Source organism: Bufo gargarizans, chromosome 3 (assembly GCF_014858855.1).
Source record: "Bufo gargarizans isolate SCDJY-AF-19 chromosome 3, ASM1485885v1, whole genome shotgun sequence".
Lineage (NCBI taxonomy): Eukaryota > Metazoa > Chordata > Amphibia > Anura > Bufonidae > Bufo > Bufo gargarizans.
In genome coordinates, this window is record NC_058082.1 from 498,383,160 (window position 1) to 498,407,042 (window position 23,883).

Below are 23,883 nucleotides of genomic sequence, written 5' to 3' on the forward strand. Positions count from 1 at the left end.
TTGTGCAGGCAGTTTATATTGATTACCTATCCTCCAATCAGCTGTTTGAAGAGGAGGCAGAATCCACGCGAGTGCTGCTTCCCCTTCATTTTACTGCCTGTTGTCTCGGAAGTGCAGTGTAATTACAAGTACTCAATTCACTTGAATGGAGCGAGTATTTGTAATTACACTACACCACCACTACATTGGAGACAACACCTAGTGTAATGCAAAGGAAGCAGCACTCGCATAGAGCGATGCCTCCCCTTCAAACAGCTGATCGGCGGGGGTGCCGGACCCCTGTTGATCAGATATTGATAACTTAGGCTACTTTTGCATCTGTGCTTTTCCTTTCTGCTTTTTGCCATTTTGTCCCCATTGTTAATGGGGACAAAACAGGACAAAATGGAGTGCACCAGAATGCATTTCGTTCCGTTTGGTTGCATCCCCATCGTGGACAGAATAACACTGCAGTGGTTTTCTGTCTGCGGTGTGGTGCAGAGAAAAACTGATCCATCATGACTCACAATGTAAGTCAATCGGGACAGATCAGTTTTCTCGGACACAATAGATCCGTCCCCCATTGACTTTCAATGGTGTTCTTGACGGATCCGTCATGGCTATTTTAAAGATAATACAACTGGATGCAGACGGTTGTATTATTATGACAGAAGCGTTTTTGCTGATTCATGACTGATCCAGCAAAAACACTACTGTAAAAGTAGCCTTATCCTGAGCATAGTTCATCAATATTAGTACAACCTCTTTTATTCACCTCCCTGTATGGAATGGGGATCTTGTGAGATCCGGTTCCTGTTTCTCCAACCTCCAATAAAATACTCTGCACAACTCAAAAGGGTCATGACTTATGTTCCCCAGAAATATCCCAGTGACCAGGGCTGTGGAGTCAGTAAGCCAAAGTTCTGACTCCGACTCCTTCATAAATGGCCAATAATTTAGTATTCACAAGTTTACTGTAGTAAAATGGTAACATCTGGATTTTTCAGATGCCATGTAAATAATCAGGCTTAGATAGATCTTAAAGGGAGTCTGTCACCTCCATTGGCCATATACAGTGCTTACAGGATTGTAACGGTACCTTTGTTCTTTTCTGTAGACTTGCACCAGCAGGAAAAACAAATTTTAATTCATATGCAAATGAGCACTCGCAAGTGCCCAGGGGCGGCGTTCAGTGTGTAGATGCCCAGGCTGCTCTGCCTTCTTTTCACTTTGCTCTTCCCCAGCCTCTTCCTTTGCCCGCCCTCCAAGTCCGGACCTATCGATGAGGCAAGAGACTTGGAGGGCGGGCAAAGGCAGAGGCTGGGGAGGAGTAAAGTGAAAAGAAGGCAGAGCAGCCTGGGCACCTACACACTGAACTCCTCCCCTGGGCACTTACACAGTGAACGCCGCCCCTGGGCGCTTGCGAGTGCTCATTTGCATATGAATTAAACTTAGTTTTTCCTGCTGGTGCAAATCTAAAGAAAAGAACAAAGGTACTGTTACAATCCTGTATAGGTGTGCTACAGAGTCATGTAAGCACTGTATTTGGCCATATGGAGGTGACAGACTCCCTTTAAGGCCTCATGCACATGACTGTATGATTAGTCTGCATCAGATCTGGATTATTTTTTGATGGGGCGCAAAAGATGATTGGAATCAGCGGTATCGTGTCCTTAAGAGACACATCACCGCTGAAGCCAGTTATTGGTTGCAGAGAAGATGATCAAGCTCCCTGCTTTATCATTCAGCCCTGCAAGCACAGATCGCTCTGCAGTCCCGGGAATCTGCCTGTGCATTCCTCCCACATACACAGTGCTGCAGCACCATCTGTGCTTGCAGGGGGGGGGGCTGGATTTGATCTGATGATCAGGAATAGGACAAGGTGAATTTTTACTTATTAACACTGACCGGACACAAGGTGCACATTACTACTGTGATAGGGGCACAGAGAGGGCATTACTACTGTGAAGGGGCATAACAACTGTTATGGGGGCACAGAAAGGGCATATATATACTGTGGGGGGCACTGATTGCATAACTACTCTGAAGGGGGCACAGAGAGGGCATAACCACTGTGAGGGGTCACAATGCGGAACCATTCATTTTAATGGGTCTGCCAAAAAAAAAAACATAGAACATACTCCTTGTGCATTACGTTTCCGTATGTCCGCATTTCTGTTCCGCCAAAAAATAGAACATGTCCTATTATTGTCCGCATTACGGATAAGGATAGTGCTGTTCTATTAGGGGCCAACTGTTACGTTCCGCAAAATACGGAATGCACACTGACATCCGCATTTTTTCTGGATCCGTTTTTTGCAGACCGCAAAATACATACGGTCGTTTGCATTGCATGGTCGTGATTTTACCTAGTTTAGGTCCACTTAGGCTAGGGAAAGTCGCCCAGTTGAGTGCCGCTATTTAGAGCGGATCGTCCAAGTAGGTAGGGACAGTGGTGTGGGTGGAGTTCAGGGATGCACTGTTCCCTACCTTATGTGAAAAATGGTACTGTAACACATAGATAAGAAATAAGGGACAATTGTATACAATTTGCGCTATGGTGAATATGGATCAGGGATAGAATAGTCTGGTTTGCACAAAATGGATGTAGACATATGGGTGAAGAGTAAATTATGTTCGAGAAAGCGGATATATGTACGTGTACAATTATGTTGAAGCATATATTCCTTCATAACTGTGTACAGTCGTGGCCAAAAGTTTTGAGAATTACATAAATATTGGAAATTGGAAAAGTTGCTGCTTAAGTTTTTATAATAGCAATTTGCATATACTCCAGAATGTTATGAAGAGTGATCAGATGAATTGCATAGTCCTTCTTTGCCATGAAAATTAACTTAATCCCCAAAAAAACTTTCCACTGCATTTCATTGCTGTCATTAAAGGACCTGCTGATATCATTTCAGTAATCGTCTTGTTGACTGAGGTGAGAATGTGGATGAGCACAAGGCTGGAAATCATTATGTCAGGTTGATTGGGTTAAAATGGCAGACTTGACCTGTTAAAAGGAGGGAGATGCTTGAAATCATTGTTCTTCCATTGTTAACCATGGTGACCGGGAAAGAAACGCGTGCAGCCATCATTGCGTTGCATAAAAATGGCTTCACAGGCAAGGATATTGTGGCTACTAAGATTGCACCTCAATCAACAATTTATAGGATCATCAAGAACTTCAAGGAAAGAGGTGCAATTCTTGTTAAGAAGGCTTCAGGGCGTCCAAGAAAGTCCAGCAAGCGCCAGGATAGTCTCCTAAAGAGGATTCAGCTGCGGGATCGGAGTGCCACCAGTGCAGAGCTTGCTCAGGAATGGCAGCAGGCAGGTGTGAGCGCATCTGAATGCACAGTGAGGCGAAGACTTTTAGAAGATGGCCTGGTGTCAAGAAGGGCAGCAAAGAAGCCACTTCTCTAAAAAAAAAACACATCAGGGACAGATTGACTGCTGAGGACTGGGGCAAAGTCATATTCTCCGATGAAGCCTCTTTCCGATTGTTTGGGGCATCAGGAAAAAGGCTTGTCTGGAGAAGAAAAGGTGAGCGCTACCATCAGTCCTGTGTCATGCCAACAGTAAAGCATCCTGAGACCATTCATGTGTGGGGTTGCTTCTCATCCAAGGGAGTGGGCTCACTCACAATTTTGCCCAAAAACACAGCCATGAATAAAGAATGGTACCAAAACACCCTCCAACAGCAACTTCTTCCAACACTCCAACAACAGTTTGAAGAACAATGCATTTTCCAGCACGATGGAGAACCGTGACATAAGGCAAAAGTGATAACTAAGTGGCTCGGGGACCAAAACATTGACATTTTGGGTCCAGATCTTAATCCCATTAAGAACTTGTGGTCAATCCTCAAGAGACGGGTGAACAAACAAAAACCCACTAATTCTGACAAACTCCAAGAAGTGATTATGAAAGAATAGGTTGCTATCAGTCAGGAATTGGCCCAGAAGTTGATTGAGAGCATGCCCAGTCGAATTGCAGAGGTACTGAAAAAGAAGGGCCAACACTGCAAATACTGACTCTTTGCATAAATGTCATGTAATTGTCGATAAAAGCCTTTGAAACGTATGAAGTGCGTGTAATTATATTTCACTACATCACAGAAACAACTGAAACAAAGATCTAAAAGCAGTTTAGCAGCAAACTTTGTGAAAACTAATATTTGTGTCATTCTCAAAACTTTTGGCCACGACTGTAGTTGTAAAACAGGCATACATGACCTGAGGTATCTGTATAACCTGGGTGTTCCAATATAATAATGTCAATGTCTGTGTTTTCTTTTGTTTAAAAGAGTGTAGCTTCAGTAAGGGCAGGGGTAGCAGTCACACAGAGCTCTGGTGCCTAACGAGGCCAAAAGACTGCCCTATAAATACAAAGACACTAAGGGGCTCATTTATTAAACATTTATTAAATTAAATTAAGCATATTTCTGGTGCAGATTGCAGCAGAAAGGTCCTTTGCGCCACAATCTGCGACTACTTTTATAGACCTGGCGTGAGCGGGGAAAGGGACGAGCCCTCATTCATCATTTTCTACACTTGTTTTAGGCATAGAAAATGGTCTAAATGTAAGACAGCAAGGAAGCTGTCTTAAAGTTATGCTTCAACTTTATTTGTTACTGGAGTACATATACAGTTGCAAGAAAAAGTATGTGAACCATTTAGAATGATATGGATTTCTGCACAAACTGGTCATAAAATGTGATCTGATCTTCATCTAAGTCACAACAATAGACAATCACAGTCTGCCTAAACTAATAACACACAAATAGTTAAATGTTACCATGTTTTTATTGAACACACCATGTAAACATTCACAGTGCAGGTGGAAAAAGTATGTGAACCCCTAGACTAATGACATCTCCAAGAGCTAATTGGAGTGAGGTGTAAGCCAACTGGAGTCCAATCAATGAGATGAGATTGGAGGTGTTGGTTACAGCTGCCCTGCCCTATAAAAAACACACAACAGTTCTGTTTGCTTTTCACAAGAAGCATTGCCTGATGTGAATGATGTCTCGCACAAAAGAGCTCTCAGAAGACCTACGATAAAGAATTGTTGACTTGCATAAAGCTGGAACGGGTTATAAAAGTATCTCCAAAAGCCTTGCTGTTCATCAGTCCACGGTAAGACAAATTGTCTATAAATGGAGAAAGTTCAGCACTGCTGCTACTCTCCCTAGGAGTGGCCATCCTGTAAAGATGACTGCAAGAGCACAGCGCAGACTGCTCAATGAGGTGAAGAAGAATCCTAGAGTGTCAGCTAAAGACTTACAAAAGTCTCTGGCATATGCTAACATCCTTGTTAGCGAGTCTACGATACGTAAAACACTAAACAAGAAAGGATTTCATGGGAGGATAACACAGAGGAAGCCACTGCTGTCCAAAAAAACATTGCTGCACGTTTACAGTTTGCACAAGAGCACCTGGATGTTCCACAGCAGTACTGGCAAAATATTCTGTGGACAGATGAAACCAAAGTTGAGTTGTTTGGAAGAAACACACAACACTATGTGTAGAGAAAAAGAGGCACAGCACACCAGCATCAAAATCTCATCCCAACTGTGAAGTATGGTGGTGGGGGCATCATGATTTGGGGCTGCTTTGCTGCGTCGGGGCCTGGACGGATTGCTATCATCGAAGGAAAAATTTATTCCAAAATTTATAAAGACATTTTGCAGGAGAACTTAAGGCCATCTGTCCACCAGCTGAAGATCAACAGAAGATGGGTGTTGCAACAGGACAACAACCCAAAGCATAGAAGTAAATCAACAACAGAATGGCTTACCAGGGATGCTCAACCTGTGGCCCTCCAGCTGTTGCAAAACTACAACTCCCACCATGCCCTGCTGTAGGCTGATAGCTGTAGGCTGTTCAGACATGCTGGGAGTTGTAGTTTTGCAACAGCTCGAGGGCCGCAGGTTGAGCATGCCTGGCTTAAACAGAAGAAAATACACCTTCTGGAGTGGCCCAGTCAGAGTCCTGACCTCAACCCGATTTGAGATGCTGTGGCATGACCTCAAGAAAACGATTCACACCAGACATCCCAAGAATATTGCTGAACTGACATTACTCCTGACCGTTGTGCACGTCTGATCTGAAACTACAGGAAACGTTGGGTTGAAGTTATTGCTGCCAAAGGAGGTTCAACCAGTTATTAAGTCCAAGGGTTCACATACTTTTTCCACCTGCACTGTGAATGTTTACATGGTGTGTTCAATAAAAACATGATAACATTTGATTCTTTGTGTGTTATTAGTTTAAGCAGACTGTGATTGTCTATTGTTGTGACTTAGATGAAGATCAGATCACATTTTATGACCAATTTGTGCAGAAATCCATATCATTCCAAAGGGTTTGCATACTTTTTTCATGCAACTGTAGATCAAAATGAGAGAATGCTAGCATGTACGATTTATTTTGTGATATTAAGGCCTCATGCACACGGCCAAATTGCGAATCCGCAAAACATGGATGCCGCCCGTGCGCGTTCTGCAACTTGCAGAATGGAATGGGCGCCCATAATAGAAATACCTATTCTTGTCCACAAAACGGACAAGAATAGGACACGTTCTGTTGTTTTGCGGGGCCACGGAACAGAGCAATGGATGCGGTCAGCACATGGAGTGTAGTCTTTTGCGTCCCCATTGAAGTGAATGGGTCTGCATCAGAGCCGACAAAAACAACGTCTGTGAGCATGAGCCCTTATACAGTTATCAGACTGGTCTTGACTGAAAAAAGGGTCTGTGTATTAAAATAATGGGAATCTTAATACATTTTGTGTGTGTCTAATAGACCCAGAGAGCTTAAGTGTCCCGGCTCCACATTGAAGAACGTTTTCTATTTGCGCTGTCCAGAAGATGCCAATGCAATCTCTGAAGCTGCTACAAAAAAGAATGTGGTGATCATGGGGAGTTCATTTATAGGTAGGTGCAGTTTTTCTAGACAGGTTGATCATTTGCATGGCAAGAGTTTGTTTTTTGGAAGATAAAGTAGTTCCCTAGGAGCTAATGCTAAAGTAAATTTCCTTCACACAGGGAATGGTCTATTACATACAGTTCATAAAAAATAAAAAAAAATGAACACATTGAAATGTAATTATTACTGTGAGTTGATTGTATGTATTTGGGTTGTCCCATGCAATGTAAAATTTTCAGTTAGAATTATTTTACACTCCTAAATATTAAAGTTGCAATACCCAAAAGGAAAAATCATGGAATTATGGAAATCACAGGATTGATAAATATGTTAAGGATATGCAAATGACCAAAAATTTTAAACAAAACTATTCAAAACATCTTTATTCAGCAATGAGTATGAGCGCCATGCACAGAATTACATGTCATCAATTAGGTTATTAACCCCTTCCTGACCAGTGCCGTAATAGTATGGCGCTGCGGGAAGTAACTTCCCGACCAGCGCCGTAGTACTACGGCGCGCTGATTGGGCAGGTGCTGCGCCCGCCTGATCAGCTGCAGGGGATCGGCTGTTCCCGTTAGCCGGACCCCTGCTGTATGCGCCGGCGTCGATGAAAACACAGAGGCCGGAGCATTAATCCTCACTATGATGCGGTCAGCCCTGACCGCGGGGTGTGTGGAGGGAGGGAGCTTCCTCCCCTTCCCCATCGGGTCCCCGCGCTGCTTTGACGGGGACCCAATGGCAGGAAAGGAAGTGCGATTCCTTAGGCATCGTGGCTGCCTTCTGTGACAGCCTGTGAGATCAAGACCCCTAGATTTCACAGGCAGGAAGCTGTAAGTGTATTACACTGGTAATACACTTCCAGCCAATGCATTACAATACAGAAGTATTGTAATGCATTGTAGAGGGGATCAGACCCCCAAAAGTTGAAATCCCAGAGTGAGACAAAAAATCAACTTAAAAAAAGAAGTAAAAAAAAAAATTAAGTTTTACAAAAAAAATTAATAGTTTCAAGTAAAAAAAAAAAAAAGCGTCCTTTTCCCAATATAAAGTAAAATAAAATAAAAAAACAGGGAAAAAAAGAAAAGTAGACATATGAGGTATCGCAGCGTCCGTATCAACAATAAAATAAAAACCGTGTAAAAAAATTTTTTGGGGTCACCTTACATCACTAAAAGTGCAACACCAAGCGATCAAAAAGGCGTATGCTCTCCAAAATAGTACCAAACTGTCATCTCCTCCTGCAAAAATGATACCCTACCTAAGACAATCGCCCCCAAAAAAAACAAAAAACTATGGCTCTCAGACTATAGACACTAAAACATGATTTTTTTTTGTTTCAAAAACATTATGTAAATCTTAAATAAATAAAAGAAAGTATACATATTAGGTATTGCCATGTCCGTAGCAACCTGATCTATATAAATATCACATGACCTAACCCCTTAGGTGAACACTGTAAAAAAAAAAAAAAGTGTCAAAAAAAGCCTTTTTTTGGTCACCTTACATCACAAAAAATGTAATACCAAGCGATCAAAAAGTCATATGCACCCCAAAATCATACCAATCAAACAGTCATTTCATCCCGCAAAAAATGAGATCCTACCTAAGGCAATCGCCCAAAAAAAATAAAAAAATAGGGCTCTCAGAAAATGGCAACACAAAAACAAGATTTTATTCTGTTCAAAAATGATTTCACTGTGTAAAACCTAACAGAAATAAAAAATAGACATATTGAGTGTCGCCGCATCCGTAACAACCTGCTCTATAAAAATATCACATTATATGCCCCCTCAGATGAATGCTGTAAAAAAAAAAAAAAAAATAATGCCAAAACAGCCATTTTTTATAAAAATAAAACATTCTTGGCTACCTGTTCCTCCTCCATTGCTGCCTCCACCTACAACCCCACATTCACCGCCTCCTCAACCTCCAACTCCATATCCTTCTCTGAGTTGCAGGTTAATAATTTGTAATTTTTAGTTATTTTATTTTGTTATTTTCCTATCCACATTTGTTTGCAGGGCAGTTGCCATGCTCTTAAGCACATTTTACTGCCTTTTACAGTCCTCTAGCCTTTCCAAGGACTATTTTATAGCCATTTTAATGCAAAAAAAGTGCCAATTTTAGTGCCCTAAATAGAAAAAAAAATATTTTCAATTGTCGGGTGACATTTTACAAATCTCTCAAAATCCTCTGTTCTATTGCTGGGTGGGTGACATGAACCCCCTTTTGCCGTGAATGAACCCCTGCTGTGCCTGGGTTACAGGGGCCTAAATCTCTCAAAATCGTCTGTTGTATTGCTGGGTGACAAGAACCCCCTTTTGCTGTGAATAAACCCCTGCTGTGCCTGGGTGACAGGGGCCTAAATCTCTCAAAATCCTCTGTTCTATTGCTGGGTGACATGAACCCCCTTTTGCCGGGAATGAACCCCTGCTGTGCCTGGGTGACAGTGGCCTAAATCTCTCAAAATCCTCTGTTGTATTGCTGGGTGGCAAGAACCCCCTTTTGCTGTGAATGAACCCCTGCTCTGCATTGCTGACAGGGGCCTAAATCTCTCCATTTCCTCTGTTATATTGCTGGGTGACATGAACCCCCTTTTGCCGTGAATGAACCCCTGCTCTGTATTGCTGACAGGGAACTAAATCTCTCAAAATCCTCTGTTCTATTGCTGGGTGACATGAACCCCCTTTTGCCGTGAATGAACCCCTGCTCTGCATTGCTGACAGGGAACTAAATTTTATGAAAACATCTGTTACTGATCGGAAGATGCTCGACTACAAGCGCACGCTGATGATGGCATTCCCACCTGACAGCGGGGGCACAGTGGAAGCACAAGGCAGAGGAGGAGGAAGAGGTCGCCAACGCAGCTGGGGCACCGCCAGCACCTGAGAAGGCAGGGTTAGCATGGCCAAAATGTGGAAAAGCTTTGTCAGCCTTGGAGGTGCTGACCTGCCCTGCAGCCAGTGTATAGTGTGAACGTGTGTTTAGCTCAGCAGAGAGCATTATCACAGGCCACAGCCAATGTGGACAAGCTTACGTTTATTAAAATGAACCAGGCATGGATCCCACGGGACTTGTCTGTACCTTGTGCAGAATAGACATTTATACCAGCCTCAACCATAAATTCTTGTACTCAAGTGCACTTATTCTTTGTTTCATTTTGTTATATGTCCCAATATTTTGGGGGATACCCCAATTTAAAAATAAAAAATAACACAAATCAGTGTTGGCTACCTATTCCTCCTTCACCGCCGCTTCCACCTACACCGCCACGTCAACCTATAAAGCCACATCCACCGCCTCCTCAACCTCCTACTACTAGATCCAGATTGTTATTTTAAATTTTTCTGTATTTTATGTTATTTTAAGTCATTTCCCTATCCACATTTGTTTGCAGCACAGTTGCCATGCACATTTTGATGCCTTTTGCAGCCCTCTAGCTCTTTCCAGGACTATTTAAGGGCCATTTTAGTGCCCAAAAGTTTGGGTCCCCATTGACTTCAATAGGGTTCGGGGTCAAGTTCGGGTCACGAACCCGAACTTTTTTTTCAAGTTCGGTCGAACTCGTCGAACCCCAACATCCAGGTGTCCTCTCAACTCTAGTGCTGACGTCTCAGCCTAGGCACATAACGATCTGCTGGAGTGATAAACCAAGTGTGACAACCACCCGCCAATCCCGTCGTACTATGCCACAGTTGCCATACAGGTCTCATCCACTAGAGACTTCTGCAGGCGAATCCACAGTGAGCACAGTAGACATTTAAGATTGGTTGGTGTGCCCATACATGATGCAATTGCGATTGTATGTACAATCAGTAAAAATAAATTATCGGTTTCGCACTGGAAATCCAAATTAATTTGCTGCCACCACTCTTCGTATTGAATTAGGGCGAAGAGACCCCGGCTAGCTAATCCTAAAGGGACAAAACTGTTATTTGCAACCTAGCTAACCAATTAACAATGTATAAAAATAAGACAAATGCGGTAGTTTGTCTCCTCTGAGGACATCGTTCTTAGAATAGACCAGATAATCAGGTAACAAGGACAAAACTGGAACGATTTAATTTTTTTTTTTTTAACTATACACAAAAATATACATTAAAACTAGCAGATAAATATACCTGCCAGTCGAACAAATTGGTTGGACGGAAATAGGTAAGAGATGAAAAGGAGTAAAATGTCTAAGTTTAGAATTACCGTGGTAGTGTCCAGTAAAAGATAGTCTTTGCAAGGAATAATCCAAGATGGCGATGTGCCCTTGTCCAGCGGGCGGTCGTGATGTTAATCGACTTCAGATGGTAGGTGAAGGACCAGGACCTGAGTGGGTCACTGTGTGTTTTACCCACTCTGTAGCTGGGAGTGACTATGACACTTACAAGCCCAGCCTTGTGTAATTGAAAGAGAGGCAGTTCTTGCCCTGAGAGGGAGAAAATCTGGTAGAATCTTGGCTTTGCCAGTTTCTCCGTACCCATAGGTCAAATTAAGAAATAAAGTCTATATTTTTAACCTCTTCACGGCGGGCGGTGATCGGAAGCCGGTGCCTGCTCAAATCATTGAGCAGGCACCTCAGCTAAATGCCCAGGGCGGTCCCGTGACACCGAATTCAGACCTGCGGTTTGCAACTTTTACCTATTGCGGTGGGCGGAGGTTCCATCGGGTCCCCATGGGGCAGTGAGGGGGACCCGATGAGATGGAAGGCAGCGCGATGTCTAAGGAAGGTATCGCGTTGCCTTCCGGTGAAGAGCCTGTGAGATCCAGCCCCCTGGATCCCCCTTACATCACAAAAAGTACAATAGCAAGCGATCAAAAAGGCGTTTGCCCACCAAAATAGTACCAATCTAACAGTCACCTCATCCCGCAAAAAAATGAGCCCCTACCTGAGACAATCACCCAAAAAATAAAAAAAACTATGGCTTACAATATGGAGACACTAAAACATCATTTTTTTTGTTTTAAAAAAGCTGTTATTGTGTAAAACTTGCATAAATAAAAAAAAGTATACATATTAGGTATTGACCGGCTCTATAAAAATATCACATGACCTAACCCCTTTTATAAAAAATAAAAACTGTGCTAAATAAACCATTTTTTATCACCTTACATCACAAAAAGTACAATAGCAAGCGATCAAATAGGGGTTTGCCCACCAAAATAGTACCAATCTAACAGTCATCTCATCCCGCAAAAAATGAGACTCTACCTAAGATAATCGCCCAAAAACTGAAAAAACTATGGCTCTCAGACTATGGAGACACTAAAACATGATATTATTGTGTAAAACTTACATAAATAAAAAAAGTATACATATTAGGTATAGCCGTGTCTGTATCGACCGGCTCTATAAAAATATCACATGACCTAACCCCTCAGATGAACACCGTAAAAAAATTTAAATAAAAACTGTGCTAAATAAACCATTTTTTGTCACCTTACATAACACAGTGTTATAGCAAGCGATCAAAAAGTCACATGCACCCCAAAATAGTGCCAATAAAACCATCATCTCATCCCGCAAAAATCATACCCTACCCAAGGTAATCGCACAGAAACTGAAAAAATTATGGCTCTCAGACTATGGAAACACTAAAACATGATTATTTTTTTTTGCTTAAGAAATTAAATCATTGTGTAAAACTTACATAAATTTAAAAAAAGTATACATATTAGGTATCGCTGCGTCCGTGACAACCTGGTCTATAAAAATACCAAATGATCTAACCTGTAAGATGAATGTTGTAAATAACAAAAAATTAAAATAGTGCCAAAACAGCTATTTCTTGTTATCTTGCCTCACAAAAAGTGTAATATAGAGCAACCAAAAATCATATGTACCCTAAACTAGTACCAACAAAACTTCCACCCTATCCCGTAGTTTCTAAAATGGGGTCACTGTTTTGGAGTTTCTACTCTAGGGGTGCATCAGGGGGGCTTCAAATGGGACATGGTGTAAAAAGTAAAAAAAAAACAAAAAAAAAAAACAGTCCAGCAAAATCTGCCTTTCAAAAACTGTATGGCATTCCTTTCCTTCTGCGCCCTGCCGTGTGCCCGTACAGCAGTTTACGACCACATATGGGGTGTTTCTGTAAACTACAGAATCAGGGTCATAAATATTAAATTTAGTTTGGCTGTTAACCCTTGCTTTGTAACTGAAAAATATATATTAAAATGGAAAATCTGCCAAAAAGTGAAATTTTGAAATTGTATCTCTATATTCCATTAATTCTTGTGGAACACCTAAAGGGTTGACAAAGTTTGTAAAATCAGTTTTGAATACCTTGAGGGGTGTAGTTTCTAGAATGGGGTCATCTTTGGGTGGTTTCTATTATGTAAGCCTCGCAAAGTGACTTCAGACCTGAAATGGTCCCTAAAAATTGGGTTTATGAAAATTTCTGAAAAATTTCAAGATTTGCTTCTAAGCCTTGTAACATCCCCAAAAAATAAAATATCATTCCCAAAATGATCCAAACATGAAGTAGACATATGGAGAATGTAAAGTAGTAACTATTTTTGGAAGTATTACTATATATTATAGAAGTAGAGAAATTGAAACTTGAAAATTTGAAAATTAAAAATGAAATTTTTTTACTTAATTTTACCAGTGTCATGAAGTACAATATGTGACGAAAAAACAATCTCAGAATGGCCTGGATAATTCAGAAGCGTTTTAAAGTTATCACCACTTAAAGTGACACTGGTCAGATTTGCAAAAAATGGCCTGGTCCTGAAGGTGAAATAAGGCTGTGTCCTTAAGGAGTTAATCAGGACAATTTTACGCATCATCTGATACCAAATATGACTGGAAGATAATACAGTGTGCCTTTTATATCTCAGAGCGGGAATTTCCAATTAACTTGCGGATTTCCTGGAAGGTGTGTTAGAAGAACTGAAACATTTTCTGAAGAGATTGTTCATTTCGTATTTTTCTAACCTAGGAAAAATGAAGGAAATATGGGAAAAATATGTCTATGGACTGGAGGTGACCTTAAGGTCATCTTCCTACTTGTACCAACCAGCTGTGTAATAAGGATCTATCTTTCTCTTTTAAAAGTCTAACCAGGCTTAAGGAGTGTGAAAACTCATGCTGTGTTGGGGCCGCTCAGACTAGAGAGAATGACCGTTTATAAGGTTTTGTCATCATGATATCAGATTGATGGATGTATAACCTGACAGGGGTTCAGTAGGAATCTTTGGCCAGGGTTTCCTAATTAACCTCTGCTCTGTGAGGTGGTGTCATGAAGAAGGGCTGGAATTGTTTCTAGTAGCCCGAAAAGCTTAGACAAGACTGCTATTTTGTATCCGTGGATGAGTTTTTAACCGCAAGCTGAATAAACGCCTATTCCTTTATTTAAGTGGAGCTGGATTTTCTCAACTTCTTTTTTCTATTGCCGCCCGCACCTGACACGGGCTGTCCGTGCTCACAACCAAAGGAAGGGCAGGTGAGAGCTGCTACACTCCTCTTTTTTTCTTCTGCTCTGTGAGCTGTAACAGAAAGTTTGCACTCTTTGTGTGCAGGAGAGGGCTTTGGTGATTCTGTGATTTTAGAACATGATGCATTCGCGATTTCTTTGTATTGTCAAGATTGCGAAGCGTCACACCAAGGTATCTCAGTTCAAGGATTCTGTCTCTCTCTGTTTGTGACAAGTGGCAATAAGGAAATAAGTAGCACATTAATAAACAGGAAGCAGCGCTCAATCATCCCACATGACTTGATCCGATTATTATTAGTTTTTAGGTTTCATGGGGCACAAAAAAAAACTTTGCTTTTAATCTGACTTTTATGCACCTCCCACGTGCCAAAGACTGGAGCAAGGTGCTTGAAAATTGGATCATCTGCAGATCTTAATGACACTTGCTACTTCCTCGATTTGTATACCCTTATGGGTTGTTCTTCTTGGTATTGCAATTTCAATGTTTAGGTGTGTATAAAGATGACATGTCTAGATGATACTGTTTAATACTTGGTATATCGTCCCCTGGTGTTCATTTGGTGGTCACACATGGCCAGTATCTCAATGTAATGACCGGCGTCACACACAGGGAGGAAAACAGGGAAAGCCCTGCCCAAGGGAGAGGGAAAGGTGGTGACCCCTAACTCACCTTGCAGCTGGCACCTGACTGCCCTGACGTCCCTAGACGGGTTCCTCACCCGTGCGGCGATCACGTGCCTAAACCCTGGCTTTCCCTGAAATGAGCCCTAGATAGTGAATGGGCCGGTGGGATCGCTAGTCCGCACCACTGCACTAAGAGGGAAACACCAGGGAGAGGACAGACAAATACAAACAAACACAAACACCCAGGTGGGCGACCACAGCAGTCCACAAAGGTCCAACAGGGATCCGGAGGGTAGCGTTCTGAAACAACCATCCGAGAACACAGCTCCAGTGGGTCAGAATAGATGTCCAGGCAGGAAGCTCTATCTCTGGCAACCAGAGAAGTGTGAGAGAGGAATATAAGGAGGTTTGGGAGTGCTGGACAAGGAACAGCTGAGGAGAAGGAGCTACGGATCCCTGAGTGAGCCAAAAGGGTTTGCAAAGCAAACCCAGAAAGCTACCATAAGGAAAACAGCCCTATCTTAAATAGAGCGTGCAGCCAACCGCTGCGACTTCCTGACCCCGGGTATAACTGAGTCAGGCGTGGTTCTCGATACCCTCGTGACACTCAATCCTATTGCCATTTTCTTTTGTACATGGGCAGCAAGTGATTCCTGATATTGTGCAGGACAGCCAATAAGAATCAATGCAACAGAATTAGCTTCTTTCTGGCACTGAACACCTTAGGTGAACGTTCTCAGAAGAGCGTCAGAAGAACACCAGGAGGCACCAATGCAAGTATAAAACGGCACAAGAACATTATTATTATTTTTTTTTTTTAAGATACCAATTTAGAAATGCAATCTATAATAAACTATGGACTTTATTAAATAATCTACCCGTTTTTTTTATATAAACATAGGCTGAGTGAGATGCTGTACATTGCCTATATGTATGTAGTGTGGCCAATCTACTGTGCCATGTGCCACTTGTGCAGGTGGTGGGGAACTAGGGGCACAACTTGTTCTGGGGCCTATAAGGGTTTCATGTGTTCCCCTGAGTGCTGGTCCGAGCGTGCATATGAGTCAGCAGGGGCAGATTGACTCTACAGGAAGAAATCTCGGTTGGCCGCTCAGCTTAAGCCATCATTGGGCCAGCCACCTTCAAAAACCATTCAGCAGCTTAGCCTTTTTGGCCTCCATGTCACTGAAGACCCATTAGGCAGTACATTATGTGCCATTGTTTTGGATGCACAAAAGCTGTGCTATATTATCAACTGTCTGCTCCAAATTGCAAGTTGCGTATAAAGGCAGGTTGTTTACTGTATAAACAGAAAAACAGGGCGCACCATAAGGTAAAAACGTTTGGAAATATGAAATGTACTCCAATATAGGAGGCTCACCTTTTAGGGTTGAGCTATAATAGGCACAACACAAATTTGGATGTGTCGGAGATAAGTTTAATCCCCAATGTGACGGTAGGTATGCAGCCACGGATGCAGGTGTCCTCGGATAGGCGTGCCTAGGCCCACACGGAGGATTGGAATGAAGTAAAAAGGAAAGAGCATCCCTCGGCACAAGGAACCATTGGTTGGTTCCTTGCGCAGAGGGATGCTCTTTCCTTTTTACCAAATTGCAAGTTGTTAGTGAGTCGTGCATGACAGAGAAAATCACACTGACCCTTCACTTCTCAAGGAACAAAGCAGAATTCTCGTTTATTAGAGGAAGTTAAACTGTATATATGTACATCAGAGGGTGCGTCTCTGCCCTGGTGTGGGCTTTTACTTTGATTGCTACCACTTGAGGTATCAGCCTCCAAGAGGTAGGCTATGGCCTTGTGATGTGTGACAGGCGTTCCATTTGCTGTTATGAAGTCTCTAGCCTTCCAAATGGGACCATAATCATGTGCCACTCCATATGTGTATCTGGAGACTGTGTATATGTTTGCTCGTTTCCCTGTTGCCATGTTACAGGCGGCCGTCAGAGCCTTCAACTCAGCCTCCTGGGCTGACAGATGAGGAGGAAGCTGTTATTCCAGCAGCACTTCTCTGGTGGTGGTCACTGCCATACGCGAGTGAAACTGTCCTTTCTCATCTGCAAACCTGGAGCTATCCACAAAAAAGTTAGGTCTGTATCCTGTAAGGGGATATCTGTAACAAAGTCAAACCCAGATGTCTCTTCATAAGTGCAAAGCAGTCATGTGGCAAGTCCGAAACTTCATCTTCCACGTGCATACCCGCATCATCTTCAGTTTCAACTTCTTCTCTACCCCCCTTTGGAAGAGGAAGGAGAGTGGCGGGATTGAGAACTGCACAATGGGAGAGAGAGATACATGATCAGGAATGAGAAGCAAGCACTGGAGGTGCAGATGTCTGGCTGCGGACAGGTGTTTGGGTTGAGTTTGCTGCAGTATGGCAGTGATATAATGCGGAACCAGGATCTTCAGGGGGTAAGCCTGTACAAGTTCTGAGGTTTAATCCAGAACTTGTTTGGCCAAATATCGCGTGTGATCGTGCGCGATGCTCGAGTCAGTGCATTTATATTTAATTTAGCCTCTATTTATGAAAAGGTTTCTGGGGGGATTCAAACTCACAACCTTCTACATTACAGCCAAGAATGTTAACCACTACACTATAGAGCTGCATGGCCAGTTGCTGTATAGGAAATATATACAGTACAGACCAAAAGTTTGGACACACCTTCTCATTCAAAGAGTTTATTTTCATGACTATGAAAATTGTAGATTCACACTGAAGGCATCAAAACTATGAATTAACACATGTGGGATTATATACATAACCAAAAAGTGTGAAACAACTGAAAATATGTCATATTCTAGGTTCTTAAAAGTAGCCACCTTTTGCTTTGATTACTGCTTTGCACACTCTTGGCATTCTCTTGATGAGCTTCAAGGGGTAGTCACCTGAAATGGTCTTCCAACAGTCTTGAAGGAGTTCCCAGAGATGCTTAGCACTTATTGGCCCTTTTGCCTTCACTCTGCGGTCCAGCTCACCCCAAACCATCTCAATTGGGTTCAGGTCCGGTGACTGTGGAGGCCAGGTCATCTGGCGCAGCACCCCATCACTCTCCTTCATGGTCAAATAGCCCTTACACAGCCTGGAGGTGTGTTTGGGGTCATTGTCCTGTTGAAAAATAAATGATGGTCCAACTAAACGCAAACCGGATGGAATAGCATGCCGCTGCAAGATACTGTGGTAGCCATGCTGGTTCAGTATGCCTTCAATTTTAAATAAATCCCCAACAGTGTCACCAGCAAAGCACCCCCACACCAGAAGTGTGTGTATATGTGTGTGTGTGTGTATGTATGTATATATATATATATATATATATATATATACACTTCTGATATATATGAATGCATAATATATGGGAAACTATTACTGATGTTTTAGCCATAATATATTTACATATATTATATTATATATTCTAAATATATAATAATATATGTAGTGAAGAAAGCCGGACAGCACTCTATGTAAAAAACAAATGGTGTTTATTCACCCATGTGGAAGGCAACGTTTCAGCTCATACAAAGAGCCTTTCTCAAGCGTGAGCTTGAGAAAAACTCTTTGTATGAGCTGAAACGTTGCCTTCCACATGAGTGAATAAACACCATTTGCTTTTTACCTGGAGTGCTGTCCGGCTTTCTTCACTATTACTACGGGGTAAGCAGCTATATCTCTGGACCTAGCACCTGCCAGTCTCTATTTTCCTGTGCCGCCATCACGTTTCTTGTTTTAATAATATATGTAAATATATTATGGCTAAAATCATATATATGTTTAAATTAAACTTTGCCTCTATTTCTGAAAAGTTTGACGGGATTCGAACTCGCAACCTTCTACAGTCGTGGCCAAAAGTTTTGAGAATGACACAAATATTAGTTTTCACAAAGTTTGCTGCTAAACTGCTTATAGATCTTTGTTTCAGTTGTTTCTGAGATGTAGTGAAATATAATTACACGCACTTCATACGTTTCAAAGGCTTTTATCGACCATTACATGACATTTATGCAAAGAGTCAGTATTTGCAGTGTTGGCCCTTCTTTTTCAGGACCTCTGCAATTTGACTGGGCATGCTCTCAATCAACTTCTGGGCCAATTCCTGACTGATAGCAACCCATTCTTCCATAATCACTTCTTGGAGTTTGTCAGAATTAGTGGGTTTTTGTTTGTTCACCCGCCTCTTGAGGATTGACCACAAGTTCTCAATGGGATTAAGATCTGGGGAGTTTCCAGGCCATGGACCCAAAATGTCAATGTTTTGGTCCCCAAGCCACTTAGTTATCACTTTTGCCTTATGGCACGGTGCTCTATCGTGCTGGAAAATGCATTGTTCTTCACCAAACTGTTGTTGGATTGTTGGAGGAAGTTGCTGTTGGAGGGTGTTTTGGTACCATTCTTTATTCATGGCTGTGTTTTTGGGCAAAATTGTGAGTAAGCCCACTCCCTTGGATGAGAATCAACCCCACACATGAATGGTCTCAGGATGCTTTACTGTTGGCATGACACAGGACTGATGGTAGCGCTCACCTTTTCTTCTCCGGACAAGCCTTTTTCCTGATGCCCCAAACAATCAGAAAGAGGCTTCATCGGAGAATATGACTTTGCCCCAGTCCTCAGCAGTCCATTCACCATATTTTCTGCAGAAGATCAATCTGTCCCTGATGTTTTTTTTTCGAGAGAAGTGGCTTCTTTGCTATCCTTCTTGACACCAGGCCATCTTCCAAAAGTCTTCGCCTCACTGTTCATGCAGATGTGCTCACACCTGCCTGCTGCCATTCCTGAGCAAGCTCTTCACTGGTGGCACTCTGATCCCGCAGCTGAATCCTCTTTAGGAGACGATCCTGGCGCTTGCTGGACTTTCTTGGACGCCCTGAAGCCTTCTTAACAAGAATTGAACCTCTTTCCTTGAAGTTCTTGATGATCCTATAAATTGTTGATTGAGGTGCAATCTTAGTAGCCACAATATCCTTGCCTGTGAAGCCATTTTTATGCAATGCAATGATGGCTGCATGCATTTCTTTGCAGGTCACCAGTAGGAAGTATTCCTATACAGCAGAAGTCTCATATTAAATTTCTTCTTTTTTTTTTTTTTTTTTTTGTAACTGGCCATACAGCCCTATAGTGTAGTGGATAAGATTCTTGACTGTAATGTAGTTTCCCACCAGAAACTTTTCAGAAATAGAGGCTAAATTAGATTTAAATATACTGGGTGTCCCCAAGTACTGACTCCATATATGGACATAACTATATATTGAGTCAGAGCAGATACTCCTAAGCCGAACTAGAGTCCCGACACCCTCCCCTCTTCAGAGCAGGGGGTGCCTGGTTTAATGCTCAGGTTCTCCCTTTGACTTCCATTGTGCTCGGGTGCTGACAAAAGCAGCAGGATGAATTCTGAAGTGTTTCAGGCAATATTATCTGCTCATATTCAGCCAAATTCTTCAGAACCCATTGGACGGCAGATGGACAATGAACCAAAGCATACTGCAAAGCAACCAAAGAGTTTTTTAAAGGGAAAGAAGTGGAATGTTATGCAATGGCCAAGTCAATCACCTGACCTGAATCCGATTTGAGCATGCATTTCCTTTGCTGAAGACAAAACTGAAGGGAAAATGCCCCAAAAACAAGCAGGAACTGAAGACAGTTGCAGTAGAGTCCTGGCAGAGCATCACCAGGGATGAAACCCAGCATCTGGTGATGTCTATGCATTCCAGACTTCAAGCTGTAATTGATTGCAAAGGATTTTCAACCAAGTATTAAAAAGTGAAAGTTTGATTTATGATTATTATTCTGGCCCATTACTTTGGGTCCCTTAACAAGTGGGAGTCACATATGCAAACTGTTGTAATTCCTACACCGTTCACCTGATTTGGATGTAAATACCTTTTTCGACCTAGCGTGAGCTAAGAAAAGTTGCAGATTGTGGCACAACTAACCATTGCGCCACAATCTGCACCTGAAATGCATCTTATTTAGGTGTATTTCAGATTGATTGATAAATGACTCCCAAAGTATCTAAAGAATTTACTGTAAAATCCCCAGTTGTTTCCACGAAACAAACAAATGTAAGGTATAGAACAACATCATACTGGAATTAATTGCGCTTTATCATAAAAAATTATATTCATAATGATTAAAGATGAGCAAATTTTTCAAAAATTCTGTTGTGACATCACAGGGCTGGCTGGCTGCTGATTGGCTGCATGCATGGCATTATGGGTGATCCCGCCTTCCCAGAGTTCCTTGCTCCACGTCCTCACACCTGCAGCAGCCATTTTAGGAAAAAATGCGATTTGTTACTACGAAGTGTGAAAAATTCGTATTCAGTGCAAACCGAATTTTTCCTGAAATTCGGATCGAATTCCACTTCGTCAACTTCGATTTGCTCATCTCTAATAATTATATAAAACACTGTTAAACTATGGCGTAATACAGAAGAACCTATATGTGACCAAATAGGCAAGAACAAGTAACTAAACAATAGCTATAACCAATTAAAAAAAAATCACCTTATCTCTCCCCTAATATCCAGGTATGGAGGTTGCGGCTTTCCTGGCAGATAAAGCATGTTCTGTGTCTGTAGTGGGGAAATCTGACGTCCCATTTCAGGCTGTCATGGGGACACAGATTGGAGAAGTTGCTATGAAGGTAAATATAATTTATTTATGTAAATATAGTAATAATGATATATCAAATTTTATTTATCATGTATTTGCTTGAAAATACAACAGTCATATATTTGAGTAACAATACATACATGTCGCTAAAATGGATCCATCAGATTTCCTGATGTTTCTGTGAAAACACCACTCCTCATGTCAGTGTCTGCTGCTGGCGGCACCCATTTGTCAATTTATTAATACATTTACAGGAGGAACAACAGAGGAACAACACAACCCAGAATTCTAAGATTTTTTTTTCTCCAGAATTGTTATTTCATCGAGACTACAGGAATTTACTTAAAGGGAGTCTGTCATCAGCATTTCACGTTTGTAACCCTTTCCATAGCTTTCTAGCATCCTTACAGTTAATAAAAACGTTACCTTTAGCATCAATCCTGGACCTATAAAACCGTCAAACATCTTTGTAGCATATGCAAATGAGGGCTCGCAAGTGCCCTGGGGCGGCGTTACCCTCGTATGTGCTCTGCTAGCTCAGCCTTTTCTTCGCTTTCCTCCACCCCTCCCTTCCCTCCGCCCGCCCATCCTTTCCCTCTGACCGCCTATCTACTAACTTGACTGCGCACTGCGATGCCCAGTCCTTGTACGGCATCACAGTAACTATTGCGCATGTGCCGGCTAACGTTGCAAAGCCGGTGCATGCGCCTTAATTACTGTGTGCGCATGGACTGAGTGCGCAGGCGCGGGATCTCGGCAAAACAACAAGTTAGTAGATAGGCGGTCAGAGGGAAAGGATGGGCGGGCGGAGGGAAGGAAGGGGCAGGGGGAAGCGAAGAAAAGGCTGAGCTAGCAGGGCACCTGCGAAGGGTAACGCCGCCCCAGGGCACTTGCGAGCCCTCATTTGCATATGTTACAAAGATGTTTTTTGACGGTTTTATAAGTCCAGGATTGATGCTAAAGGTAACGTTTTTATTAACTGTAAGGATGCTAGAAAGCTATGGGAAGTGTTACAAACGTGAAATGCTGATGACAGACTCTCTTTAAATGGACATGGACAGGTCAGGAGAGCTGACAGGACTAGAATGATTTTGAGCCAACAGGATATGCTGAGGGAAATGTAATGAGAAAAATCATTCATGCTGTGGGCAGTATTGGGTATTTTTGCATTCCCCTTTACACAAAAATAGCGGAAAAACTAAACATTTGTCTTCATGTTTTTGGAAGGGGAGAGTTTACATAAAGCTCATCGACAGAGAGTGAAAAAAAAGAACACAGACCTTAGTTTAATTTGAGAACGCCGGGCTTTTTTTTTTTTCTCTAGGAACAACCGGATTTAGCCTATTCTTACCCTAAATGTTTAACCTCTGAGTAATGTCCTCCAGATTCCTTTCTGTAGCACAGTACGTCACGCATACCTGCCACAAGCTCTGGTATACATAGGGATTTGGCTAGTCCCTGTGACTTTTATTTTATTTTTTTTCCGCCTCATTCCTTCACCATGCCATTGCTAATCTTACCCGGAAAGATCCTGGACTCCACCTCAAGATTAGTCAGTGTTCCAGGCACTGGAGAATGTGGTGGCATGAATCACTATTCTGTGCAGAGCTAAGAAGATTTAGCAATTGTAAAATCATATCCAGGTTCTATGCTCTGATCAGCACTAACTATTACTGTTATAATAGCATTTCCTATAAAAAAATAATAATTATATATATATATATATATATATATATATATATATAAAATAAAAATCTGTAAATACTGCAAATTCGGGCTAAATTCTATTCTGCAGTTTCTAAATAATATGTTTCCGGGACATCTGGGTGACAATCAATATGAATGACAGCAGAGCTTCCACAGTGGTTGTCTACCAGCTCCTCTATAGTCCTATAGCAGGTATGTCTAGTTAGGGCTTATGCACACGACCATATGTATTTTGCGGTCCGCAAAAAAGGAATCAGCGAAAAATATGGATGACGTCCTTTTTATTACGTATTTTGTGGAACAGAACAGCTGGCCCCTTATAGAACAGTACTATCCTCGTCTGTTATGCGGACAATAATAGGACATGGATAGTTCTATTTTTTTGCGGATCTGACATATGGAAACGAAATGCACACAGAGTAACTTTCTTTTTGTGCAGAACCATTGAAATGAATGGTTCCACATATGGTCTGCAAAAAAAAAAAAAACAAATGGAACGGACACGGAAAGAAGATACTTTCGTGTGCATGAGCCCTTATGACGTGAGACTAGAAGCAGAGATATATAATTATATCAAGGCAGAACTAGGC

At 42.0% G+C, this 23,883-nt stretch overlaps 1 protein-coding gene across 2 annotated transcripts in view; it reads left to right on the forward strand.

Annotated features, from left to right (window-relative positions):
* LOC122930455 (apoptosis-inducing factor 3-like) overlaps positions 1-23,883 on the forward strand; it is a 133,310-nt gene that overhangs the window by 58,330 nt on the left and 51,097 nt on the right. For both annotated transcript variants that reach the window (XM_044283876.1, XM_044283877.1), the window contains exons 11-12: positions 6,789-6,919; positions 21,502-21,617. In XM_044283876.1, the coding sequence (XP_044139811.1) occupies positions 6,789-6,919; positions 21,502-21,617 (247 nt within the window). The remainder of the gene's footprint in view (positions 1-6,788; positions 6,920-21,501; positions 21,618-23,883) is intronic.